Source organism: Macadamia integrifolia, chromosome 10, assembly GCF_013358625.1.
Source record: "Macadamia integrifolia cultivar HAES 741 chromosome 10, SCU_Mint_v3, whole genome shotgun sequence".
Classification (NCBI taxonomy): domain Eukaryota; kingdom Viridiplantae; phylum Streptophyta; class Magnoliopsida; order Proteales; family Proteaceae; genus Macadamia; species Macadamia integrifolia.
In genome coordinates this window covers 16,049,849-16,064,330 of record NC_056566.1, presented here as the reverse complement: position 1 = coordinate 16,064,330, position 14,482 = coordinate 16,049,849, and the positions used below count along the sequence as shown (strand labels likewise).

General features: G+C 37.6%; 3 protein-coding genes across 3 annotated transcripts; all 3 read left to right on the top strand.

Annotated features, from left to right (window-relative positions):
- The first annotated feature begins 1,400 nt into the window (after window positions 1-1,400).
- Window positions 1,401-3,003, top strand: LOC122091955 (peroxygenase-like). Its single transcript, XM_042662219.1, has 5 exons — window positions 1,401-1,802; window positions 1,842-1,947; window positions 2,066-2,215; window positions 2,296-2,602; window positions 2,698-3,003. The coding sequence occupies exons 2-5, from the start codon at window positions 1,857-1,859 to the stop codon at window positions 2,846-2,848; spliced, it is 699 nt and encodes a 232-aa protein (XP_042518153.1). The 5' UTR covers window positions 1,401-1,802; window positions 1,842-1,856; the 3' UTR covers window positions 2,849-3,003.
- Window positions 3,004-7,802: 4,799 nt separating this feature from the next.
- On the top strand, window positions 7,803-9,297 carry LOC122090971 (peroxygenase-like). The gene is made up of 4 exons (XM_042660749.1): window positions 7,803-8,194; window positions 8,273-8,422; window positions 8,505-8,811; window positions 8,917-9,297. Exons 1-4 carry the CDS (start codon window positions 8,083-8,085, stop codon window positions 9,068-9,070), a joined length of 723 nt encoding a protein of 240 aa, XP_042516683.1. The 5' UTR covers window positions 7,803-8,082; the 3' UTR covers window positions 9,071-9,297.
- Window positions 9,298-11,962: 2,665 nt separating this feature from the next.
- Window positions 11,963-13,157, top strand: LOC122090972 (peroxygenase-like). Its single transcript, XM_042660750.1, has 4 exons — window positions 11,963-12,130; window positions 12,252-12,401; window positions 12,482-12,788; window positions 12,881-13,157. Exons 1-4 carry the CDS (start codon window positions 12,019-12,021, stop codon window positions 13,029-13,031), a joined length of 720 nt encoding a protein of 239 aa, XP_042516684.1. The 5' UTR covers window positions 11,963-12,018; the 3' UTR covers window positions 13,032-13,157.
- The last annotated feature ends 1,325 nt before the right edge of the window (window positions 13,158-14,482 follow it).

Below are 14,482 nucleotides of genomic sequence, written 5' to 3'. Positions count from 1 at the left end.
AAAAAAAAAAAAAAGAAGAGGTGGATTCTCTCACAATCTTTGTAATGGTTTAGCTTTTAAGGAGTATGCAGAATCATATACTTATAGTGGGGCTAAAATTTTCCTTTACTCAGAGTGAAAAAAGAATCTCTTGATACACAATGATATAGTGGACTTTGTTCTCTATAACTCAACATGACTTCAAAGATGTGCATAGTGTTTTATGCTTGCTATACTCTTAAACACATTGGTTCTACCTATATAAAATGGGGTTTGGATCAGGTTCGAGTTTAATCTACTTATGGAATCCACTGAATCTAAAAGCCTATTATAAGAAGAAAAAGAACAAGTGAATTCCATGTGTTAATCAAGTACTGTGTGTGAATGATTTTTGTACAATGACCGGATTTGGATTCTATTGAAAAATAGTCTTGAATTGCTATATTTATCACCAATAAACTCTCCCACTCCCTACCCTATACCTTAGGGTGTCAAAGTTCAGAATGAATCGATCAAACCACCCTAAAATGACCAATTCCGCTTAGGGATGAAAGAAATCCTTGTCTGTCAGGTTGGGTTTAATGTAACCGATAGAAACTGAAACCAGATGCATTGAAAATCTATAAATCGGATCAAACCCAATAAAAAGCTGAGATCAGAACCAATAGTAGCCCGATAAGAAACCAAAAACCCAAAAAACCAGAATTTTTCTATCATTGTCCAATATACATGTAAAGTCGAAACCGGACCGAAATGAACCGATAGTAGCCCGATTATTAACCAAGATAATAAGAAATCGGATTGAAACCAAAAACCCAAAAAAACCAGAATTTTTCTATCATTGTCCAATATACATGTAAAGTCGAAACCGGACCAAAATGAACCGATAGTAGCCCGATTATTAACCAAGATAATAAGAAATCGGATTGAAACCAAAAACTTCCTTATCAGACGGAAACTGATTTAACCCAATCAAAACCGGACCGCTTGATAACAGTCACTGAGGATTTTGGCTTCAGTCTTGGCTCCATCTCCTTGCATCTGCTTCATTTTTCTCTGTTTAGTCTTTCTCCTCTCTTCGCACTCATGGATTTGAATCTCTAAAGACTATACTTTGGCTGTCGTTGGAAGAAATGTTGAAGAGCAGATTAAGATTGTCACATGCATCCATATGCAGCAGTGCAGGACCCCAATCCCCAGTCCCAAAGTATGGAAATCAAGCTCTTCTTAATAGCTCTACTTTGGGTCTTTCATGGTCATGGAGCTAATAGCCATGGGTCCTCTCTGCAAACCAATTTTCAGAACTAGGGTCCTGAAAACTTCAAATTTTTCCCCAGTCCCAAGGTATGCAAAGAGCAGAGGATGTGGGTGGGTGTTGTAGACAAGGGTGTGGTGATGGGAGTGGTTTTGCAGGGGGGGGGGGTTGAGGAGGGGCAGATGGGTGGGTACGGGAGTTGCAGGTTTCTGCGGAGGATTAAGAAGAAGATGATGAATAAAGGAAGGGTCCACATATTTTGAGAGAGAAAGGAGACCTGTTCCGTTTCCTTCGATTTAACTCTTTATTCGTGTCGCCTCAAGAGATATGTCGAGACGATAATTACGCTGCCCCAGCACAGCTGATCCCGCAAAACCTCAACCTTAGTATGTCGGAATCAGTTGAAGAGAGCACTGACTACCAAGTGTCACTGTTTCCGTGCAGCAATCCACCCTGAGCTACGTGCAACCTCACACCTGTGTCCACAACCCTCGCATTCGTTTCAAAATCTTACTTCATTCCTTAAAATGCAATAGAGATCTGGTGTTTAGTGCTTCTAAAATCAAACGAGAGAGAGAGAGAGAGAGAGAGAGAGAGAGAGAGAGAGGAGAGAGATTGGCAAATGGCAATAATGGAGACTGTGGCAAGACAGGCGCCTGTAACAGCTGAACGAAGGGTCCGAAGCGACTTGGAGTACAGCCTCCCCAAGCCCTGTAAGATTTTTTTCTTGTTAATGCGATTGATCTTGTCTTCTCCTTTGCATTCCAAGCAATTGGGTTATAGTTCATGATGACCTCTTTTTATTTTTGTTATCTTTTCAATTGTAATCAGACATGCCAAGGGCTTTGGCTGCGCCAGATACAGAGCACGCAAGTGGGACATGGGGTCACAACCATTACGACATGAGCGTCCTTCAACAACACGCAGCTTTCTTCGATCGAGACAACAATGGCATCATCTATCCTTGGGAAACTTATGCAGGTAAGATGTTCGACTAATTTACTCAATGAACAAGTATTGCAAAACATAGCCGAATCAGCAAATCAAATCTGAAATTTCAGGACTTCGTGCAATTGGGTTCAATATGATCGCATCATTGGTGTTGGCCATCGTCACTAATGTTGCCTTGAGTTACCCAACCTTGCCTGGGTGGATTCCATCTCCTTTCTTTCCCATTTACGTTCACAAAATTCACAAAGCTAAGCATGGAAGTGATTCGGGAACTTATGACACTGAAGGAAGGTATGTTCCAGTGAATCTGGAGAACATTTTCAGCAAGTTTGCGCGTACAGTTCCTGATAAATTGACGTTTGGAGAGATATGGAACATGACGGAAGCCAACAGGGTCGTCTTTGATTTCTTTGGCTGGTTGGTTGCTAATCTCTATATAATGTTATAAAGATCCAACCTGAAAAAACTTCTTGGAAGGTTTTTGAATCTCTAATTTTGATGGCTTTTGACAGGATTGCAAGTAAGATAGAATGGGGAGTTCTGTATTTTCTTGCAAGAGACGAAGAGGGTTTCTTATCCAAAGAAGCTGTGAGGCGCTGCTTCGATGGTAGCTTATTCGATTACTGTGCTAAGATACAGAGAAAAGTTAATAAGATGGGCTAATCTAATGTACTATGACGAACCTACTAGTGGATGCATAAAATATTGAAATTTGATCTTTCTGTACAGACAATTTCAATGTCTCAGCTGCTCGGATTTGCAGCTTCATGCTTCAGCTTCCAATAAACAAATGAGAGATGACTGTAATTTTTTTTTTTTTTTTGGTAATTTGAGTAGCATATTGATCATTTGGATTGGAATTGGCTTGAAATCAAGGCCCGTTTGATAACGTTTCAAGAAACGTGTTTCTTCAGAAACGGCAGAAATGTAACAAAAAGCGTTTGATAAAACTGTTTCGTTTTACTTAATTTTAGAAATAGAAATTAAAAATTCTACCCATTTATGGTTCAAGAAACGATCCATGAGAAACAAGTAGAACCTGTTTCGCCGTTTTTGGAAATGACTTGTGGCCATTCTTTCGTTGGTTACTATCGACTTCTAGAAACATGACTTATCAAACACCTTCAATTCTATTTCTGTTTCTAGAAATGAAAATTTATGTTTCTGTCATTTTTTGAAACAGAAATAGCAGAAATGTTATCAAACGGGTCCTTGATTTAATTCTCTATTTGGCTTGGAATTGGTCGCATTAGAATCAGTGGTGACCAATTGAGTCTTGAATCCTGATTCGGATAATTTGGATTATGGAGTGCACGTGTCTTTCTGAGATAGTAGTATGAGGAATTGGGAAGAATTCGGAACAGAATTGCATTGGAAATGGTGCGCTGTAACTAAGAGTGGAACAAGGTTGGGTTGGGTCCCCAAAATTGAACCCAGGCCCAATCCAACCATGTTAGGTTCATGCTCAGGGCCAATCTTGCTGGGCTCAAGGTTGGGGCGGGTTGACCCTGGTTGGTCTTGTATTTTCCTTTTGTTTTTGTTTTTGTTTTTTGTTTTTTTCCTACAAAGGTCACAAATTTGCAGCAAGTAAAGTTGTCAATTTGGTTATAAGATAGACCTTTTAATCGCTTGGCATCACTACATCTCCCAGAAACTAGATATGTCAAATTTTGGCTTGTGTAACACATGATGTGGGTTGAAGTCATACATACACATGTTGTGGGTTGAAGTCATACGAACAACTTGTGTAACAGTTGCATAACACATGATGTGGACCTAGGGGAAGGGGAACACTACATCTCCCAGAAACTAGATATGTCAAATTTTGGCTTGTGTAACACATGATGTGGATTGAAGTCATACATACATATGTTGTGGGTTGAAGTCATACGAACAACTTGTGTAACGGTTGCATAACACATGATGTGGACCTAGGGGAAGGGGAACACTGTTACTAAACACAATAATAGATTAGGATTAAAATCGGGTTGGGCTGGGTTTAGGCCCAACCCTGATTAGGATTGGGCTGGGTTGGGTCAGGTTGACCCTCATTACTGGGTTAGATAGAGTTCAGGCTCAGGGTGGGTTCAGCCTTCAGGGCCAAACTTACACTCCTAGTTGTAACATTATTTCAAGAATAATTTGGGAAAATAAAAGGATCAAAATCAACATTTGATACTTTGGTATGCACTTGATAGAGTCAATTGTTTCTACATCATATAATTATAAAGAGAGAAATTTACACAATTTACAGTGTCACCTCCTAGAGAATGTCACTATCAACGAAACACTTTTTACATAATTGACAACTCGTTCGGATCCCTTATCGTAAGTCTTTCAAGTTTCTTTTTCCCTTAAATTTATATGGAAAAAGAAGTGTAGAAGTCAGTTTAGCCTCTACAGCTATATATAGGGAGGGGCAAAATGACCACCTCGCCCCGATGAAAAACAAAAATAAAAAATCCCACCTTGTTGATACTTTCACGTGTGCTTTCATTGGTCATGTGTTGCTATAGGGGCCACGTTGTCTTTAGGGAACCATCTTGCCAAATTTAAATACTATTTTCCTAATTGGGTTGGGATCACCACCTGGTTATGTGGCTGTTGTGCCACCATGGGGGACCAACTAAAGGAGGTGCAGAGGCACCAATCAAGGGGTAGGTAATCTTTTTGCTATCACCCCTATGGCCTATGTTTAGGCGTAGACGCATGCGATAAGCTAGAGATCTTTTCCCTTTTCTAATTTTACATCTTTTCAATATTTATCAAAATTTTTTTTTTTTGATAGAATAAATAGGGAGAGGGATAGGTATGCTAGTGTAGTACCTAGGAATTAGGAATGCTAGCGGAATTTTGACTGTAGTATTTGATCAACTTGAATTAAATCATTGGATGAAGAAAAGATATACAAATTTTCAATCCACTCTTGCTACACCTTTCCTCTCCCTCTCTCTCTTTTCTCTCTCTCTCTCTGAGTTGTTGGAAAAGCCATTCCTTTTACTAAATCCAGCCTGAGAAAGCGAATTCCAATGGGTTCTCCAAGCAAAGAGATTTACACCTCGGGGCAATGAGAGCGCGCAGAGGCACAATGACTTCGGAGGCTTGGACAAATCTCATCACAAGATTCACAACAGGAAAGTGGAACTCAACCGACTCACTTCAAAAACCTGCAAATTTGCTTCATTGTTTTTTGTTATTGTCTACTCTTGAACTTATTTTCTTATGGATTAAGAAATAAGTTCAAGAGTAACTCCAACCTCAGGGCTAAAAGGCTGAAGAAAACCAAGCGAAACTGCTCCATAGAACCGTCGACGGGGATCATCCACCGCATAGGGAGCCGTATGAAAATAAGTTCAAGAGTAACTCTAACCTCAGGGCTAAAAGGCTAAAGAGAACCAAGCAAAGCTGCTCCATAGAATTGTCGACGGTGATCATCCACCGCATTGGGAGAACCAAGTCAGGTTAGTGTTCTCCTCTTTCCTTTTCAAGTTTTTTCTTCATATGATGCAACACTTTTTTTTCTCCTTTACCTCTTCTTTGTGAGCACTATATATGGGCTCGGATCCTATTCATTTATGTGTTAGTGGTGTGGCTTTAAGTTTTCAAAATATTAGATTTTTTTGTATGGTTTGGCTTTAAGATTTCACAAGATTAGATTTTTCTGTGCCAATTTCTTACAAGCATTGCATTCTGCTTAAATAATTGTTATTTTTTCTTAAAATAAGTTTTTGCTGCTGATTTTCAATTTCCTTCACTCGCCTTCCTCGCTTTTGGATACTTGAAGAAGAAGAGGCGCGCAGGCCTTGCACTGTGTGGTTGGCTGTTGCCTTTGTAGCTGCACTTGGCTACAACCAGGAAATGGAATCTGTAAGGATCTTTTATAAAAAAGGGAAAAGGACATAGGTGGGGTTGAGGTAGACACAGGAAACCGGTGGAGGAAGAAAGAGGGAGAGAGAACTGGAGCGGAGGTGGAGGAGGGAAGGGGGCTCGCACATCTGACAGAGAAGAAGAAGAAGGGAAGGAGTCGGGAGGATGGGAGGGAAAGGAGTTGCAAGGAGTTGCAAGAGAGTATTGTAGCTACATACACACTATACTTAATTAATGACATAGATCTAATCTATATAATCTAAAGGTCAATATATGCTAGCATACCTAATACCTGGGTATCCTGCTATACCTGTCATTTTCCCAAATATTTATCAAATTAATATTAATGAAAAATTCACTCCTCTCAATATATAATATCGAGGTCAAAAAGGATGTTGCTTCACTTCACTTCAATTTTTAGTCGGATCAAACTTCTCTTTGTTGAAATCGAAATATTAGAACTATGAACTAAACATACCAGAATAATGTTCTTATTTTCCTTCAGTGCATGTTTTTCCACTTGTATATTTTCATGTTTTCACTCAGAAGACTGCACACCAAGTGGTGCGTAATCAATTTTAATCTCACCAGAAAGGAATAGAATCTTGAGGAATTTACTATCACTCCCTTACACTTGACCTATGTTTACTAAAACTCCCATACCTTTTACTTTTTTTTTAATGATACTCCCCTGCTTTTTCTAAATACCCAAATTAACCCTCATTTTCACCTCTAAATCTATAACCTGTTACACTTTTTTTCAAATTAATTAGTTTAAAACATGATTTGGATCAAACCACTTTCAAGTTTTGTCTCATCCAATCATCAAGGATATTGACATAGTTGATGCGTCCCTTAAAAATATTATTTATTTATTATTATTTTTAATTCGTCTCATTCAATCATCAGGGATGTTGGTTATTTACTATTATTATTATTTTTTTGTCTCATCCATCATCACAAATTTAGCAATCTATTTTTTTTTATCGGTATTAGATTGGTATTGGTTTAAGTTGATACTAATTCATATCAGTAATCTCAATGTTACATTACCCGTTAAAATTGCGACACATATTTAAATGATTGAAAAAAAAAAAGTGTTTTACCCGAGTGGAACATATGATACCGATATAGATATAGATTTGATAGAAAATTATTCTTTTTTGAATTTGTAATATCCTTGATGATTGGATGAGACGAAACTTGTTAGTGGTTTGGTTCAAACCATGTTTTGAACCAATCAATTAGAAAAAAATGTAATAAGTTACAAGTGAAAAGGAAGGGTAATTTGAGTATTTAAAAAGAGAAGGAGAAAAAGAGATGTAAAAATAAAAAAACAGAAGAGTATAAAAAAAAAAAGGCAAAAGGTAAGGGAGTGATAGTAAATTCCCCTTCATCTCGAATCTTTGAGGACTCTTTTTATGGCTAAGGTCATTAGTTATTTTTGCCTTTATCGATCGCTATGCATTTCACTGCTTTATCGAAAATTCCTTCTAGTCTTATCCTATACTAACTTGGTAGTTTTCAGTCTATCCAAGGTTGAGTCCTAAAATTTGACGACGGACTTGCAAAGTCACCTAATATAGACGATTGCCACTAAATCATTTTGAATAACGCTTGCATCATCTGTATTACTCCTATTGTAGCACAGAATTAGTCGACTGATGTGAACTCGTGTCATAGTTGTCAAGGAAGAATTTATATGATATCAGAACATGAATGGTGTCGCGTGCATAAAAAGAATTGCAGGAGCAAGAATTGGGAAGGATCTAAATCCGTGTTTGGCATACCATACAATGACGACTTGCTTTCGAGAATACCGACTACCAAGTGTCGCGATTTCCGTGAAGCAACTCACACCCTCCCTCAGGCCTCCTACATGCATTCTAACACAGTCACACCTGTGTCCAATGGTGCTTACGTGGATACGTGGCTATAACCCTCGCATTCCTTCCTACTTCATTCCTTAAATAGCCATGGAGTTGTGGTGTTTCGTGCTTCTGAGATCACAGAGATAGAGAGAGTAGCAAATGGCAACAGAGCCATCATCGACCGACGCAATGGAGACAGTGGCAAGGCAAGCGCCTGTAACAGCTGAACGAAGGGTTCGGAGCGACTTGGAGCAGAGCCTCCCCAAGCCCTGTAAGTTTCTTTTTGTTTTTCCATTCTCTCTTTTCTTGTTCATGTAATAGGTGTTTTCTTCATTTCAATTGTACACAGACATGGCGAGGACTTTGGCTGCGCCTGATACAGAGCACGCCAATGGGACGTATGGTCACTACCATTACGACATGAGTGTCCTTCAACAACATGTATCTTTCTTCGATCGAGACAACAACGGCATCATCTACCCTTGGGAAACCTTTGCAGGTAAGGTGTTCTACTAAATTCCTCAATAAACAAGTTATGCAATACATAGCCGAGTCAAGTCGAATCAAATCTGAAATTTCAGGGCTACGTGCAATTGGGTTCAATATGATCGCATCATTGGTGATGGCCATCGGCATCAATGTTCCCTTCAGTTACCCAACCTTGACCGGATGGATTCCATCTCCTTTCTTTCCAATTTATGTTCACAATATACACAGAGACAAGCATGGAAGTGATTCGGGAACTTATGACACTGAAGGAAGGTATGTTCCAGTGAATCTGGAAAACATTTTCAGCAAGTATGCACGTACAGTTCCTGATAAATTAACGTTTGGGGAGATATGGAACATGACTGAAGGCAACAGGGTAGCCTATGATTTCTTTGGCTGGTTCGTTCCTAATCTCTGTTTTTTTTTTTTTTTTTTTAATAAAGATTCCATCTGAAATTTCTTGAAAGGTTTTTAAATTTCTTAATTTTCTTGGGTTTTTGATAGGATTGCAAGTAAACTGGAATGGGCAGTTCTGTATGTGCTTGCAAGAGATGAAGAGTGTTTCTTATCCAAAGAAGCTGTGAGGCGCTGCTTTGATGGTAGCTTATTTGATTACTGTGCTAAGATGCAGAAAGGAGCTGTTGATAAGATGGGATAATCTAATGTACAGCTACTTCATGTCTCAGGCTCTTAGCTGCTCAGATTTGTAGCTTCACGGTTCCAATAAACAAATGAGAGATCACTGTAATATAGCATCATCCTCTGTTTTTAGGAGTTTGCCATAGCCAAATCTTGATACTTCACATGAGTGGATCTTTGCCTGAACCATATAAGTATCCACATTAAATTGATAGAAGTTCATAATAATAGGAGACATGACTGAAAGACCCTTGCTTTTCTCTAGGATGGTTGATAAGATTAAGGAATGGATTCGTGAAATCCAGTTGCTTAAGAAATCTGAGAACCCTTAAATAACCCTCTTTTATAAGAAAGACGTTCTCGCCTTATAAGTTTTTAATTTAAATCCTTTGTATATAAATTTTAATTTTTTTAAATTTATTTATCAAGATAATATCATGGAACAATGTGTCAATTTTCCATCCATATTTAGATTTGTATCTCTGCAAGGTGGTTAATTTTTTTGCTTCTCTCCTTCATTGGAGATGATTTTTTGTCTAAGCAATTGGTTTGTAAGGTTATACATAAAAAAAGAATAATGGTTTTTTGTTGATAGGGACAAATATAAATGTTCTTGATTACGTCAATTGATGAATTTTTTCCTTCCCTGAAAAAAAAGGTTAAAAAAGGATGTTGCTTTGCTCCAGTTCTAAGTTGTACTAAATTTCGTCTAATTTTTTCAAAGAAAAAATAATATATTAAAAAGAAGAAGAGGATAGCGATACAGTCAAAACAATAAAAAATTGGGAGGATATATCAAGGCTAGGGATATAAATAAATACTCGAAAATCCTAGGTTTTGATCAATTATTATTTAATCTATTTAACTATTCGTTGTGATAATAAAATATCCGGAATCTGTTTACGAAAGAGAATTAGAATTTCATTTCATTCTACGTATCCAGTTGAATAAACAAATTGAATTTGGCGAGTGGATTAATAAACAAATTCGAATTCGGATAGTACTTTATTTTGTTTGAATTCGATATGTTTACATCCCTAATCAAGACCCTAGGGACGAAACAAACTTCGTTTATTAGAATTACGGACTAATTAACCACATTAGAATGTAATTCTTCCTTTCCTTTAGGCATGTTTTCTCTTGTTTGTTTTTCATGTTTTCACTTAGAAGACTACACTTAGAAGTATACAATCAATTCTAATTTTAGAAGAAAAGAATAGTGAAAAATACATGGCTATCGACTTTTGGGTTTTTTCTAGTGGGGCTTGCTAGTTGGTGGTGGTGGTGGTGATGACAATAGTGGGAGCGGCGGCAATGTGGTTGTATCAGCAGACATCAGTGGTGGTAGAGGCACCGACGCCCTTGCAGGGTGGTGGACATGGTGTTTGTAGAAGCAGAGGTAAACGGAAACTAGGGTACAAATGTTAAAAATGTAAGTGAGAGGGGGAGAGACATTGTTTTGGGTATTTTTGTAATACCCAAACTCGATTTGGTAATTCCCTTTAATTATCACAAACATCAAATGGGTAATATTGTACATGAAAACCTGATTTTGTGTAATCTTAGAATTTTCCAAAAGAATAAGCCTCCTTCGAGATGGTGTTTTTATGGCTAAGCTCATTGGTTGCTTTTGCCTTCAAATTGTGTATAGTATTTAATAGAGTCAGTCTCTATTAAACATCAATATTTCTTGTGTACAACTCTATCAATTTTTCTTGTGTACAACTCTTTCAATATCTTTTTTCTTTTAATAGTTTTAGTTAATTTATCATATATAAAAATAAGAAAGTTTTCTTAAACGCATAGAGACGATTCACCCACCATCTTAGTTTTCTTAAATGCATAGAGGACAATTCACCCACCATCTTAGTTTTCTTAAACGCATAGGGGACGATTCACCTGCCATCTTAATGTTCGCAAACCCTATTAGGGTTTTAAGTAGGGGTGTCAATACTTAAATCAAACCCGTAAAACTGACCCAAACCAAGCCGATTGAACCCGGACCAAATCGAACTGAAGGCTATTGGGCTGGTTTTGGTTTGGGAGACTGTAACCCCACTAACAAATCGAACCGCACTGAAAACCAAATGAACTAGAAACCAAACCGAAATCAACTTGAAACCTAGATCAAAACCAAAATAAATTGATAAGAAACCGAAGAAATCCAAAATTCATTAAAAAAAAAAATCAAAATTTACATAGTTTTTGTATTGAAAATCAAACCCAAATCGGACAAAAAACCGAAACCAAATACACCAAAATCGAAACAAATTGAAATTGAAATTTTCTTATTGATTTGATTTCGATTTCACCATTTGCACATTGAAACCAATTCAATCCAGATTGAAATTGGGCCAAACTAAACCGAACCATTGACACCCCTAGTTCTAAGTCGTGCCACCGATTTCTCTCTTTTAGATTGTAGTTTGTTGTTTTTTCATAACATTCAGATGTATCAAGAGAATAGCATGAAACAAAGGTTATTACAGATCTGATCTTATCTATGGCATATCCATTTCAGCTTCACAACTTTTTCTAGAAAAAGTGGTTCGATTGATGAGATTTGGTATGATACTTATGTGATCATATTTCTTCTTAAAACTTATTGATTTGACCCTATAAGGGGGACCACACCACCCAAATTCCATATTATGAAATCCCATTCTTGTAGTTGGGTTAAAAAGGAACCTTTGGAGTCGTCTCTTATAGTACAATACAGGTTCAAATGAATCAAATGAATCAACCTCCAAGATGTATCAACGTCTTAGACCTTCCAACATATTAATCCAACGTTCAACAACTGCTTTTCAAAGTTCAAAGAGTGCAAGTAACTACAACCCTCGAATGCATTTCGAAATCACACTTCTTTCCTCATATAGCCATAGTATCCTTATATAGCCATGGAGGTCTGGTGTTTAGAGAGAGAGAGAGAGAGAGAGAGAGAGAGAGAGAACACAAGATTAGCAAATGGCAACAGAGCCATCATCGACCGACGCATTGGAGACAGTGGCAGGGCAAGCGCCTGTAACGGCTGAACGATGGGTCCGGAGCGACTTGGAGCAGAGCTTCCCCAAGCCCTGTAATTTTTTTTTTTTTTTTTAAATGCTATAGATCTTGTCTCCTCCTCTGCTTCACAAGCAACTGGGTTGTAGTTCATGGTAACCTCTTTTTATTTTTGTTATCTTTTCAATTGTAAACAGACATGGCAAGGGCTTTGGCTGCGCCAGATACAGAGCACCCCAATGGGACGGATGGTCACAACCATCACGATTTGAGCGTCCTTCAACAACATGTAGCTTTCTTCGATCAAGACAAAAACGGTATCATCTATCCTTGGGAAACTTATGCAGGTAAGGTGTCCAACTAAATTCGCCAATGAACAAGTTGTGCAAGATATAGCTGAGTGAATTGATTAAATCTGATATTTCAGGAATGCGTGCAATTGGGTTCAATATGATCGCATCATTGGTGTTGGCCATCGGCATCAATGTCGTCTTCAGTTACCCAACCTTGCCCGGATGGATTCCATCTCCTTTCTTTCCGATTTATGTTCACAATATACACAAAAACAAGCATGGAAGTGATTCGGGAACTTATGACACTGAAGGAAGGTATGTTCCAGTGAATCTGGAGAACATTTTCAGCAAGTATGCGCGTACAGTTCCTGATAAATTGACGTTTGGGGAGATATGGAACATGACTGAAGGCAACAGGGTCGCCTATGATCTCTTTGGCTGGTTTGTTCCTAATTTCTATATATGTTTTAAAGATTCCATCTGAAACTTCTTTGAAGGTTTTATGAATCTCTAATTTTCTTGGGTTTTGATAGGACTGCAAGTAAGGTGGAATGGGTAGTTCTGTATGTGCTTGCAAGAGATGAAGAGGGTTTCTTATCCAAAGAAGCTGTGAGGCGCTGCTTTGATGGTACCTTATTTGAATACCGTGCTAAGAGGCAGAGTGGAGCTGATAAGATGGACTAATCTATGAATGTATAAAGTATTGAATTAGAATATTTTTGTAAAGACATTTCCATGTCTCAGCTGCTCATATTTGCAGCTATATGGTTCCAATAAACAAAAAAAGATATGAAGTGTATTTAAGTACTATATTTGATCACTAGAACCTGGTCTATGTAGTTGTGGCGTCAGTATGGGCCCACGGGACTAATTAGGTTAAAAGCCTGAATACCCGTTGATAGCCAAAAAAAATAAAAATAAATAATAATAATAAATAAATTAATACTGCTATAGCATCATCGTCTCTATCTTGATACTTCACCTGAATGGATGTTTGCCTGAACCATGAGAATCTGAGGCACTGTTTGATAACGTTTCTGTTGTTTTTGTGTCAAGAAACAGCAGAAATCGCTTTTCACGTTTCTGGAAACAAAAATAGATTTTTTGGTGTTTAATAAACTTGCTTCTCGAAACGGTTTTTGCAGACATAATGCCACTAAAAAACCCAATAGTATCATCAGATGCCCAAAAGGGAGAGAGGGTTCAGTTGCTTCTTTTTTATTTTAAATAGTTAAGAGATTAATCGGGCACAACAACCTTTTTTTTTTCTTTCAAATTCTTTTCTATAAACGACGAAACAAGTTGGACTTGTTTTGTCAAAGTCGTTTCTAGAATTGTAGATATGCATAAATTTTGATTTATGTTTTTAGAAATGGGTGAAACGGAACAACTTTATCAAATGCTTTCTTAGGTTGTTTCTCTATTTTTGGGAACAAGAAAACACAGAAACGACAGAAACAGAATGTTGTCAAATGGTGCCTAAATTGAGTCAAATTGGTTGAAGTTTCACATTTAATTTGGATCTGAAATGATCCATTACTGTCTATGATCCAACTCATTCCATTGGAGGCCTTTCAGGGAATGTAGTATAAGGAATTGGGAAGCTTAAATGTTCTCATGGCAGTAGGAAGTCCCAAGAGGCTGGTCCACTGTGATCCAACCATTCCCCATATACGATAGCCCTCACTGATCAGCATTTTCCTCTGCTCAGCTTTGAACTGTTGCACTGTCTTGCCATTGTCGTTACAACTCCTATATTATGTATAATGACAGACACTATTAATGACTAATCTTGAGATATAGAAAGGGAGAAAGGAAGAGAANGATCTCAGTAGAAGGACTCCACTTGCGTAGTTCATTGTCATCTTCATGGGAGTAATGTTTAACCACATGGGACAGAGGTTCATGATATATGTTCATGGGACACAGGTACTTCTTTATTCCCATTTATGATTCATGTCATAGTTGTCTCATTGATTATTATAGATATGGTAAATCTATATGGTTATGTATTTTAAGATGGGATACTTTATTGTTCTTGGTTTAGGGACTACACCTATGATTAATCTTTTATGAAAGGTTGATGATTCTTGTATTCTAAACACTATAGGGTTATTCATATGTTTAATATGGTA